This window comes from Arachis hypogaea, chromosome 5, assembly GCF_003086295.3.
Source record: "Arachis hypogaea cultivar Tifrunner chromosome 5, arahy.Tifrunner.gnm2.J5K5, whole genome shotgun sequence".
NCBI classification, from domain to species: domain Eukaryota; kingdom Viridiplantae; phylum Streptophyta; class Magnoliopsida; order Fabales; family Fabaceae; genus Arachis; species Arachis hypogaea.
The window spans coordinates 8369375-8383611 of record NC_092040.1 but is presented as its reverse complement, the minus strand read 5'-3'; the positions used below and the strand labels follow the sequence as shown (position 1 = coordinate 8383611).

The following is a 14237-nucleotide window of genomic DNA, read 5'->3' as shown; positions in this document are numbered from 1 at the left end:
AAGTTGAGAAGTGTTTTGCTTTTTGCCGTGAACTTCGCATAGCACTCCTGGATACTGGATATAGTGGAGAATGAGATGATCCGACAGACTTGCAAGGAGAATTAAATATAAAAGGTATATATGCAAAGATAAAACGAAGAAGATAAATTATTGTAATATTAAGGAAAAAGGTATATATGCACATATAAAATATAATGAAAGGAAAAAGTTATAATAAAGTGAAAAATTCTAACCGTTTTTCTTTTTCCGTCTCCGATCCTTTTCTCTATTTTGATTTTTGACCACGAATATATACAATAATGCAACAATCCATAATTATAGTTAGGAAATTTAAGAGTAGCTTAATTGTTATATATGTTAATTAGATAAATACACGAATTTTCCTACTCAAACATGACTCGTTATTTAACTTGTCTTAAAAATGATAAATCAAAATTTGCAAAATACTTATATCGTTTTAGTGAGTTGAACCTATTTTAAATGATTAGGCACTTTTAATATTCTTAAATATGAAGATTGAAGGAACTAATTGAAAGATAGGAGGAATGTGTCAGAGAAGGATACATCGCACTAAGTAGAAGGTGGCAAGATGATGAAGCTAAGGATAATGCATATGCAGATTATATTGTAGGGAGTGCCCTGTGTTTGTTTCTTTGATATTTTTTTTATTTTTTATTTTTTTTCTCATAAAAAATTAAATTAATTAAAAATCTCATCTTCTCATTGGCTGTGTCGGGATCAGAACCTGCTACGTAGACTATTTCACATGGGCCGAATTATCTAGACTCGTTATAACTTCTCCATGTTTTTCTCACCTTGGTCTATTTTAATTTGTTTTGTTTTATTTATTTATTTTAACAAAAATAAATGGATAACGTCATTTTCTTAAACATTTCATAAATTCGTTATCACATTTCATACATATCTATATTTTGTGGTTATTTAATTTATTTAGTTTTATACTTATCTATGTAAGCAAGCGTTTTAATTATACTTAATTAGATAAAAATCAATATTTTACTTTCAATAATTACGATGCCAATTCATACCAAACTGATTCTTCTTTACATCCCAGTTAATATTTAGGGTGTTTTACCATTTAGTCGTTATAAAGAAATAATAAAAAAGATTGAGAGGTAAACTTTTTTAATATAATGCATTATTTAAGAATTTCATATGTAACTTTATATTTTAGAAAAAAAAAAACTCATTTATGAAAATTTTTCATCTACCTTTACACCCTAAACTAAATAAAGTGCTCTTATATAACGGTATTACATGTAACATTTTATGTGCAGCTTATACCGTTATTATGTAATAAAAAAGAGAAAAACAGAAAAAAAAAAAAAGGTGAAAACTCAGGTGGAGTAAATTTCACGTGAAGTTGATAATTGAGAGCCGTTAGATAATTTGACTAATTTGACTAAATTTTCATCTAACGGCTCTCATCTATCAACTTCACGTGAAACCTGAGTTTTCACCTTTAAAAAAATAATGATTTAATCAAATTTATTGAATATATATTTGACAGTTTAGTTGATTATTATTTTTATATAAAAATAATTTTATGTAAATATTGTCATAATATCAATCCTTTTAAAGTTTAAATTGATACATTCTTTTAAATAAGAATCTTTTGTGTTTATATTTAAATTTATGTATAGACTTTTTTTTATTTGTCATATGTTAATTTTTTAAAATTTAATAAGAATCAAATTCTAAAATTTTAAATATAAAATTTAAAAAAATTTAAATTCTAAATCTTCTGTCAAAATATAAAAAAAAACATATAAATAGTTATATTTTTAACAAATATTATCTATTAATTTATTGAAAAATATTAGTAACCAACACTTTTTATCAATATTAGTCAATACTTTTTTTTATTCAATTAAAATTTAATATTTAAGATTTAAAAGTTTGTCCAGAAATTAAGAAATTTTGTTAGTTACATAACATTATTGATAAATAAATAAAAAAAGAAGATAGTTATCGGTTGGTTGTGTGTTGTTCCCTGGCCTAATCGGTGGAAGATGGACATGTGTATGAGGGTGTGATCCTTAAGACATGAACAGCCAAATAATTTGACCTTGCTTGGGGAGGCAACCTACTCCTCTCACCCTATCCGGTCCCTTTTCTTCTCAAAGCTAAGACCCGCCACACACCGCTATGGCTTTCATCCCTAACGTGCGTTTTCAATAATAATGCACTTCCTCCTCACTACTCACTATTCAACACCACTTTATTTCTCTTTATATATTAACTACAAATTCACCATTTTTTAAAAGATATATATATCTACTCTAAATTTTAATAGTATAAAAATAAAATATTAATTTAAAATATTGCTAAAAGGTAGGTCTAACATTTCTCTTTGTCCAAATAATCGATTATTAGATCAGTTAAGAAGTACATGTGTGTTGCATAAAAGACTAATGTTTTTATAAATATAAAAAAAATCTTTAAAAAGAATATAACAGTTGAAAAATGAATGAACGCATGCATGATGGGTATTGGAATGAAGCGCCGCATAATTGCATTAGCATGTGATCCCCAAAATATTGAAAGCCGTTAATCTAATCCGATAATAATTAACTATTCAACACATGACAAGAGCATAAGCAGCGTGCGTGCATATATATATATAGTAATAATGATGATGATCTCGGTCCTCGCGAGATAGATTTGCTTGTAATAAGAAAAATGGAAAACAGAGATGAGAATAGATAGATTGTTGATGATGATGATGATGAATATATAGTATTAGGTTATTGAATAAGACTTGAGTGTTTTTTCTACCTTCCTTTTACATTGGAAAAAGAGAGAAACTAACAATGCAAGTGCAATGACGACGACAAGTTACAAGACTGACACAACAGAACAGAACACAACAGAATTGATGAGGCTCATCATCATCATCATCAGCTGAGCAATTGTTTTGAAGCAGAAGAACTCATCAGCATGGGAGGATAAGGTTGGTGGCAACCTTTAACCATAGCAGGATAATTACTGCCATTAATGGATGATGAGAATCCCGTGAAGCCATTATTATTATTACATATTCTCCCTCCTCCTGCTTGTTCAAGAGTCTGCACTTGCTTCTTCAAGAACTTGACGTAGTGAATGGCCTCATCCAACATGGAAGCTGTGTCCATTTTAGTTCCACCGGGGACTAATCTCTGAAGAATCCTTATCCTCTCGCTTATCCTCTCCCTCCTGTGCCTCGCCGCCACGCTCTGAGGATCCTTTGAGATCTTCACGTTCCTCCGCTTTGGTGGCTTTATAGACTCCGGGTCTATGTGAACCGGTTGCATAACCGCCACCCGGAATATCATCTCCCTCATGGCAGCCATCGAGTTCTTCTTGTTGCTGCCATCGGAACAAGAAGGAGGAGGAGGAGGAGGGTAGGGAAAAGAAGAAGTAATAATATCATCGTTGTTGGTGGTGATTACAGGTGGTGGTGCCATGGAATGTTGTTGTTGGAAGATGAAAGTGGGATTAATCAAGTTTGGTTCAACATTATTGTTATTATGGAAGTCGGTTTGTGATGGGTAGGTGGTATAAAAAGGAGGTTCAGATAATTCAGGAGGAGGAAGCTTTTCCATCTGCTGCATCATCATTGCCATCATGTCCATGCTGTCACTAGCAGTAGAGGTTTTGAATATGTCCACATCCATGAGTAGTAGGGAACAGGGAGGAATGGAAGAAGGAATGAAGCTGCTAATAGGCTAAAGTGAGGAGCAGAGCATGGGAAGGGGAAGGGGCAAGGGATGTGGAAGTAGGGTTTTTATGCAGAAAAAAAGATAGAAGGAATAAAATAGTGGAGCTAGCTAAGAGAGTGTACAAGATGATGAGAAAGAAAAGAGGGTAGTATTATCTTTGTGACCGACCAACAACAACAACAATTTTGTAGCAGAGCACAAACTCCTTTTTATAGCAACTTGTCACCAATAAATGTGAACAAAATCTATATATTTTTCTTTTGGATTACAACTGCTGATCCATCATCATATCTAATTCAGTATTTGTTAGTACTTGTTTTAATACTGCTAAATCAATTCAATGTTGTTAGCCATGATTATTGGAAATTGGAATTATATATTGTTGTTGAAGGAGACCGCCCATGATGCCTTGAGGCTAATCTTGCACCATGGATGTGAGGGTCAAAGCTAGAAGCATTTAAGATCAACGGTTGAGGATGAGAAGGGACCACATGCAATAGAATTGAAACGATAATGGTTGAATTTGAATGCTGCTTGGTGCATGAACCTTGCTTCATTGGTTCAACTCCAAAAGTTTATACATATTTATATGCCATATATATCCCTTTGTTTTAACTGAAACTTTTCTTGAGCTTCACTTTGCCTTCCACTTTTTGTTCTAAGGAGATAAAGCCTCAAGTAGCCCCCACATTCACATGACATATGTCAGAAAAACACGGGGTGATAAAATCAAATCCATTACATAGCTTAATTTTAAGGTGGATACTACAATGAAGATGGCATAATTGTCTTCATATGAGTATATTTCTTTTTGACCTTTGGATGATGGATTGTATGGTTAGATTTTGATATTTATAAAAGTGTTGTTTTTGTTTAAAGTGTGGCTAAATAAATAAACCACACTTTTAACCAAAGCATCTTCATGAGAAGATATTTTTGCCATCTTCATTGTAGTATCCACCTAATTTTAATATCACCGGCGAAAGCTAAGAGATCAGATCACAACAATATACTTGGGTGGACCCAACTATTATACCTCTATACACCGTAGCAGAAATGTAGAATGCTAAATGTTCAATAATGAATTAAGTAATCATTATTCACGAGATGCTTTATGAGAGTCACAACTGATCAATGATAATGCTTATATCACAAGTAGTCTTAATTTTAAACTCAAAAAATTAAACAAGAACAGTTAATCTAGTTTTAAAGTGCAGCTAAGGCAAGTAGTTGTGTCTTGGAACGGTTTCCGAGGAGGATTGGGAGCTGGCAGTAGTGATGAAGGAGTTAAATAAATTGTGTACCTTCCTATAACTGCAGTAGACCCTGCCTCTGCCTGCATGCATGCAAGCTTGGTTCTTCATCTTTTTTTTTTTTTAAATTATTGTGGTAACTATTTTTTTTTTTAATTTTAGCTGTCATTTTCCAAACTGCTAAGCAATGGCATCAACTTTTACATCTTTGAAGTAGCTTTTCAGTTATCATGAACGTGTGCAAGTCAATAAATTTTGTGTTGCCAATCTTTAAACACATTGTGTCAGTTGCAAGTACAATGCAATCTGAAAATATGAATCATATTTCTCCGTGAATCTTGGCATGTATTAATTAATTAATTGATTAATTAATTAACATACGCATGCATTTGTACCAATACCAATACGTATGTGCTTTCTCCATTATTATTTGTGTAAATCTTATCAAATTAAAAAAAAAAAAGATGTTCTGAATTTGCTGTGCATTATGTAAAGGCAACCACTACACTATATATAAAGCTACGTGGCTAGAAGCACCTGTGGCTTTCAAAAGATTCGCATCTCTAATAATATAAGGTGATTAGCTCTATAATAATCTTAGCTTCTCTGTTGCAGGGACCCATTTAATCGAGAGTAGTAGTGGAAGGTAACGCTGTGTTTTCAGAACAAGCTAAGTGAGAAGCAAACAAAAATTATAGAAGAAACGCAGAAAACAAGAGTGCATTGGATCGGAGTATTATATTAATATGAAAAAAAAAAAGCAGAGAAGATAAGATAAGATGATTAATTGTAATGCACAGAAAAAGTGGTCCCTTACTTGTTTTTTTTATCATCATATATCATAATATATAAAATATAAATATAAATCAGATTAAAAGCAGTTTCACTGGAATTGCGTAAAACCTTAGCTAAAGTGGAGAACTAACCTTACATGTTGTCGGGCGTTTCTCACGAATTAACCATCGTTGCTACTAATAAGTTAAGGTAGGTAATAAACATTTTCAGTGATGCTGAGATATAGCTGTGGAAAAAAGTGTATATGGAAAGGAACACATCATAATATAAGGTACGAGAACTTTTTCTAATTGACACTGAGGGTAAACAGTTGAAATTAAAGTGAGGGTAGTCGTATACGTAATACTCTCTATTACTGCATTTGGAAGAGACACTCACACTCAAAAATAGGAATTGAAATTAAGTTTTTATATTATGTTTAAATGTTTAGTATAAAATATTTACAACATAATTATATTTTAATGTCTTATTTGGTTCAAAATAAATATGAATATGAATTGAGAATATTTATTAAAAAAAGTTAAAAATTTTATTTTTTATTTTTAAAATTTTAGTTTTTTGTATCTCTATTTTTTAAAAATATTGAAAAAATTAAAATTTTATATTTTAAAACTAAAATTTTAATTCTAGAAGTCACTAAATATAATACTAAATTTCAGTCTCTCGATTTCAATTTCATTTTCGTGATGGAAACAAACACTACCTATATACATTGAATTCATCTTTAATAATTTACATTATAGTAAAATTCAATTCATCTTTAATAATTTACATTATAGCGAAATTCAATTTATATAGTGAAATGTGCAGAAACTTTTAGGAAGGGTTGATTATAGTTATTACTTATTAATTAGATGTCATATATTTCAGTTACCCCGCTAGAATATATATTACCTTGTACAAATACAAAGTAATAAGTTACCTTTTGGCTTAGTGAAAACGTGAAATATAGCATCTAATAAGATCAAGATCAGAGTCAACTCTCTATCTCTCTCTCTCTCTAGATCTCTTTCTAAAAGTGGCAACTACTTGTTATAGATAAGCTGTGCATTGTGCACCATTTATTAACATGGAACCCTTTAATTTCTGATCTGGTGAGGTTTGTTATAGCTGTGACTACTGTGCCTCTGCTTGCAGGCATCTATCTCACATTCTCACCATAACTGAACACTTAAAAAGTAATTAAATCTGAATGCAGAATTGTGTTGTGTTATTTCAATGAACTACCACTGTACTTTAAAATTAAGTGCTGTTTCTTACTACACCAACAAATTATATTGGACCCTATGTATGCACCAATTAACTGATTCCTATTCACTATGTACTGCTGATTTTATACATGAGTTTAGATGTGATACATAAAGTAGGCACATTTTTAACATGGGGATTAGATCGATTAAGCGTGGTTTACTTTAAAAATGAGAGAATAGAAAAACTGCCAATGACAATTTAGTATGCAAAAGCAACTTGATACATCATACATGTACAAGTAGTTTATAACAAAGTAGTAATCAAATTAACCGAAAACACATCTACTCTCCAAATTCTAGCTTTGGCCCAATACCAAACACAGATTATTATCAGAAGATAAAGTATGTGTCTTCTCAAGCCAAAATTATTTTAGCTTTTAAAGTCAAAATCATTAAAAAAGACTATCAAGTAAAAGAAATCATTCAAATTTGAACAAAAACTTAGCAAGAGGTTAAACCAACTTTTTAATTTTAATATTGGAGTGGTAGTGGTGTTTTTTTAAAATGTGAATTGCTAGAGTATTATATTCAAATGGAAAATCATTTAACTAGAGGTACAGAAATTGGACCGTCCGATTTTTAGAGGTACACAAATCGGACCGTCCCATTTGTGTTTAAAAAAATTAAAAAATTTAAAGTAGAGAAATCGAATCTACAATTTATATACTTTTCACAGTTTTAAAAAATACCAAAAATTACAATGTTAAGATATATTACCACTTCTATTTCTATAACAAAAAAAATTAGCCAAGGTTAAACACCCTAACACAAAGGACTTAGTTTTGAGGTCAAAACGAATTCTCAGCACGCCTACGTAAAAATAAGGTGGATGGATAAAAGTTGCCTTACCAAAAATATTGTCTACAATTTTTGTTTCTTCAAAAGTATAAAAGATATTGGGTACAAACTGGGTACAATACTACAATGACTGAATTGGGGCCCAATTTCAATCTCAATCCATCGATGCAACGCGTGATGTGATGCTGTACTCAAAGGGTACGGCATCTGATAGTTATTTTTTATTTAATTAACACAAATCGAATAATAGAAGCCTTACACCTTGCCTGGCCCGACCCAGATATTTCCAATTTAGTCATTTTTTTTAATTAAATTTCAACCTTCTTTCTTACATTGGTTTAACCAGTAGCGTGGTTGAAAAAGAGCTTTTAAGTGGGGGGTGTATATTAGCTATGACAAAAATTATAAAAAAATTAATAAAAAAATTAATCCTTAATATTTCTAGAAGTAAAATTATAAATTTGTTTTTCGTCATAATATTATGGTCTTCCAGTCCTTTTTAGAAGTTTGAGCAGTGCTTACAAAAAAAACCTTCCGAACCAATATAGGAAAATTGCCATTCGTTACCTCTATTTTCTATAGGATACAAGCTAAACACATTGACCGGCCCAAAGCCCAATAGATCTCATTTAATTGAATAAATGAATGAAGACTTGCCACCAAAACCTTGAAAAGCGAAGCCTCTCTTGCCAAACACAATGAAGCAAAAACTCGTATATACCAAAAGCCCATATATAATACTTACTTATTAACTAAAACTTTTTTGTCCAAAAATCAGAGCTTTGACATTCGTATGTAACCCGAAAAGGCAACTTTATCTTTTAAAAGATAGCAGGCAAGGACTTGGACTGATGGTGATAGTCTCATTTTTGTAACAGCCTAACAGATGTATTCGGATTTGAATTTTGCGATAGATCAAATAGTGAATAAAATTCTTTAAAAGTATTGTATACGTAAAAGATGTACCATAGGTGAGTTTGTAATGTTTGTAGCTGAGAGTTATTCAAGTCTATTTAAGTTAAAAAAAAAATCATATGAGAGTGTTGAGTAAAATAAATATTTTTTAATTATTAATCATATATTTTTTTCAAATTTTTTTTCCAAATAAAAATGTAAATCTTTAACATTTATTTGAAACAAAGAGAATATTTTATTTTATTAAAAAAGAAAATATAAAGTTTAAGATTTAAGACAGAAAAAAAAAGTGATAAACTCTTAAATATCTCAATAAGAGTACAAAGAGTGCGAATTTTTTTTGGAGGATAAAGATAAAGAAAAATAATTTTTTAACATTTATTTATTCATTATTTCCATAACCAATTATTGTTAAAAACATTTGGTTCCCTAATAAAATCAATCACCACAATTCTATCTTGTTGGATAGGTACTCCGTATCAAACCAAATTTAAGCAATAACAAAAATCAGCTATATGTGTTTTTACACATTGTTGCACAAAATACTCATTTCATAGGAACAGTGCAATTCTGTATGTAAGCTAAAATCTAGCTCATTACTGCATTGCAATGCACATGTGAGGCTATTAAAGGGAAGAAAAGAATGAGTGATTCACAAGTTTTGATAAAACATAAATATATATAAATTTATTAATGTTGATTTGTTCGTATTTAGAACATTTCTGTATTTTTTTTATTCATAAACCCCGTTACTCTCACCTTCGTTACTCTTGATCGATGTTTGGAACCCTACAGTATATGAGCACCAGAATCTCATCATTCCCACGCTCTCCTTCTTAGCCGTTCGATACGTCTAGACAAGTAGCGCAACACACGGGATCTGTGTGGGGGCGCAGCATAACAGAGAGCGTTGATTGAAGCATTCATTAATCACAGCTGTAAGGCAGTAGCTTCTCAGGTCCCATATTTGGCGCCAATGCCCATGTGACCACCCTCTGTCACACTGAAACATTACCCCTCTACCTCTTTAATCAACAAAAATAATACTCCAATAAAATAATCAAACACCGCCCTCTGCCCCTCTCTCACTTGTGACTTCCCATTCTTGCTACTAGTCACTCTTCTTCTCACCAATGGCTGCAGTTTCTCTCCCTCTTTTGAGGATTGTTGTTCTTGCGGTCTGCTCGTTCCTTTTACTATGCCTTGCTCTGAGCCCGAACGCGCTGGCCGTAGCGCAGATCGAAGAAACGAGCTTGAATCTGATGTCAGATGCACTAGAATGGCCAACGGCGACCATGTCTTCGCTGTACGATGCTGATGTGGAGGAAGAGATCGAAGATGAGGAGGTAGAAGGAGGCCGTGGTAACGGACGGCGATCCCTGTTCTGGAGAAGGATGAAGTACTACATCTCTTACGGTGCACTTTCGGCGAACAGGATCCCCTGTCCACCACGATCCGGTAGATCTTACTACACACACAACTGTTTCAAGGCAAGAGGACCCGCTCACCCTTACACCAGAGGTTGCTCCATCATCACCCGCTGCAGGAGATAGATGACAACAATCGCATTCTTCACCGCTACTCCACAACACTACTTTGTTTGGAAATGCAAATAAAGGATCGCAATGTAGGTTCTCTGTTTCTTTAATTTATTATGCAGTACCTCTACTTATAATTCTAGATCTGGCTTTTTTGGAATTTAGTGATGATTTTGTTACCAAGTGTGTCTTATTACTTATGAGGTGACTTTCTTCCGTAGCTGCGTTGCATCACCTTGTTGCATGCGCTGCAGATATGAAATGATGAATGTGTTTTATTCCTTTGTAAACTATGAATCAAATTCATGAAATTTTTCAATCTCTAAGCAGAAATCTGAGATTTATCTGTTTATTTTTAGGTTGTTTATGATTATAGACCAAATTTGTGTCAATTTTGCTGCATTAATAGTTTCTATTAACTCGAATTGGACTCAGTTGTAGTTCCTAGTATGGGAGATTAAACTTAAATGACTTTGTTACATGTAATTGATGAAGAAATACCTAATAATCAGAATATTTATCGATTTTAATTATAAGAGTTAACATGACAAATAATAAATAGATCAAAGCAAAATGTTGTTTGAGAAGTTCTGTTAAATATCAAAAGTTCATGGCGAGAACTTAAATTAAATAACAATAATGATATATCGAAAATTGCATGTAGTATTCAAATGTTAATTGACTTTGTTTGGTTCATCAATACAATTAGTATAATATATTTGTTTTCTTACTGGCTAACAGTGTATCGTATTATATCAAAGAAAATAGGAATTTTTCTAAAATAAAAAAACTTGTAATTAAAAAAAAATCTCTCCTAATTTTTTAGAAATTTTGTGTGTTTTAGGAGAAGTTAATACTTAGTGAATTTTATCATATTTATCTACCTAAAAATAATTAAATACACTTATAAATAATAAAATAATATTTTTTGTAAATAAAGGTATCATTTAGCTCGGTCGAATATTTATAATATTTTTTTCAGTTCCTGCGTGTATTGTTGATCATTGGTCTATATTATAAAATTTTTTACACTGTATTTTCAATATTTTTTCATTATATTTATTCTTATTATTTCATTTTATACTATATTTAAATATGATGATTATTCACTAATATTGGTACACTAATATTAATTAAATCTAAAATAAATAATATTTGTTAAATCATAAATATTTTTTATAATGTAATAAATATTAATATTAGTGTGTACTCATAAATATTAAATATTAATATTAATTAGTGGTATACCCATTAATATTTTTTACAATGCAATAAATATTTAAATGTAACGTAAAGGATAAAGGGAAAGAATAAGAATAAATATAATAAAAAAATAAAAAAGGTTGAGAATATATTGTAAAGAATTTATAGTACACATAAAAAAATCATCACAGATATGATAAAGATAGATGATATTTTTATTTAAAAAAATATTGTTATTATTTATAACGTGTATTTTATTACTTTTAGGTAGATGGGAGGATAAAGTTTATTAGACGAACTTCTCTAAAAAAAAGTATGGAATAATTTTTGTCTGAAATTAATTTTTTATTTTATTTAAAAAAATTCTAAAAAATTAACATTAGAAAAACAATAGATCATGACGAAAAGGATTTGATCCTATACAGTATACAACACACAGATCTTAGTTTTGATCGGTAGTCACGGGAGCATCTACTATTATATAAAATATAGTATAAACCTTCAATGAAAACCAACTACTCCAACTGTTCGGAACAATTATTAATGCAATCACTGTTAAGTTACAAAGCCAATGGGCAGTCACCACTACTTCTCATAAATGCGACATCCGTTCTTCCCTTTACTCGCCTTTTAATTCAAGCAAATGACAGATTATTTGTATAGTATTTAATAGTATATTTGTTATTTACTGTCATCTTAAAACAGGGTTTCTTTGAGGAAATAAAACTAGTAAAATGTTTCTATTTTGATTTTTCTGTAACAAGTGACTTCAATGGGAATATCAAGTTTTAGTAGGAAAAAAAATATTTCTAGAGTTTAATGCATTAAATGTGTTGGACTAATTTAAAAAAAAAAATCAATTTCTATCAACAACATTTCTTAAATTGTACTTTTCTATGCATATCTCGTTTAAAATGTTAAAATTTTATGTTTTTAAAATATTATATTATTAATAATTTGACATTTTTTAAGTAGTTTTTGTTGAATTTTTATATAATATATATATATATATATATATATATTTTGGTATTGTTGAACTTATATTTTAAATATAATTATTATTTATAGATTCTTTTTTTTTGGTATATAATTATTTACGGACTTTAACTCTCCAGAGTACCTAAGCCTGTATATATCTTTTGTACAGGCTCAATTATTGGGGTATGCGGATCACCCGTAAGCTAGCATAACCCAATTGTCTTATTCAAGAGAATATTTGGTTTATTGTTTTTGGACTGGAATTTTAGTAAATTTTAAGAATATCAAAGACTTTGGCCCTCATACAAGAAAACAAGTATTCGGCCCAGTAAAGTTAGGATTAGTTTGAGCTGCTATCATTTGTTTTTTAATGTTAAAAAGTTAATTTGAGATGTACAATAAAAAAGTAAATCTAAGAACCCACGACCGAAAAGAGTTTACAGATCCGTAAGCGAAACAAGTTTACGGAGGATTTCTTACTTTGGTCTAGATGCTAAGTAGTGGATAAAATGATTAAAATCTTTAATATTGTATGTGAGTGTGGTGTGGGTGAGTGAATCTACTCTTAACACTATATCTTTATCTCTTATCACTATCTACTTCTTATCTCTTCCATCACCTTAATTTTAAATTTTAAATTATACATTAATTTTACTTAATTTATTTTTATTTTTTTTAGTTTTAATTTTTTTTAGTTTTAAATATGGTGAAAACTCAAATACAGTCAACTTCACATGAAGTTGAGAGTCGTTAGATAAAAATTTAGTCAAATCAGTCGAATTATCTAACAACTCTCAAATATCAACTTCACTTCAAGTCGACTGAGTTTCCACCTTTCAATATTTCTTTCTTGTCAATTATCGGCTGAATTCACGTTGAGTCCATAATTTTTTTAAAATGATCTAAAGTTCTTATTTAAAATTGAAAAATTCATCCGACCAAACATAAAAAAACGTTAAGACCAACAAACATCGATAAACTTAGATATCTAAAATTTTACAACTTAATCCATAAATCAATCATATCTACTATGTACTCTCTTTTTTAATGATAATACGTATTTCTTAAACACACATATAAAAAACACTATTAAAGTTGGAGCCTGTCATATAGGTTAGAAGAGCTAAGAGAAAGTTTATGATCGATAATACAATTTCTTACGTGTGGATGTGAGCTAAGGTGCTAATTCTGTGATTAGTAAGGCCTTGTTGCAAATTTAATTTGCAGTAAGTTTGACAGAGTAAAATTATATAATAGCACTAACAAACAACATACGTTTGACAGATTTTTTTATAACATACATATCTAATTAGCCATAGAAATTTTTGTTGATAAAAGCTTTGTGCTGAGAGATTTTGTTTTCTATCAATATATCACCAACATTTTTTTCTATTGACAAAAATAACTTTAAAAATTCACGTTGTTAATAAAAATAATTTCAAAAGATACTAATAATAAATAAATTTTATTAAAAATTTAAAAATATAATAAAAAATATATTAAATATATATTCTTAAAAAAATTTAAAAATTATATTTTGATAAATTTTTTTACTGAAATCTTTAGAAAAATAAATTCTTTTAATTTTTTAAATTTTGTAACTTTATGTCAAGTGAATTTTCTAAAATTTTTATTGTAAATGACTAAATTTTTTACAAAAAATTTAGAGATTAAATTTTGTTCTAAATTTTTTTATATCATCTAAATATTTATTCAAATATTAGAAAAAAAATAGATTAAATAGTCGTTTGTTAATACGAAATTTTTTTGTTTCTTATAAAAAAT

At 29.9% G+C, this 14237-nt stretch overlaps 1 protein-coding gene across 1 annotated transcript; it reads right to left on the bottom strand.

Annotated features, from left to right (window-relative positions):
* Window positions 1–2744: 2744 nt before the first annotated feature.
* Window positions 2745–4075, bottom strand: LOC112800579 (uncharacterized). The gene has a single exon (XM_025842907.3). It carries the CDS (start codon window positions 3675–3677, stop codon window positions 2922–2924), a length of 756 nt encoding a protein of 251 aa, XP_025698692.1. The 5' UTR covers window positions 3678–4075; the 3' UTR covers window positions 2745–2921.
* Between the last annotated feature and the right edge of the window lie 10162 nt (window positions 4076–14237).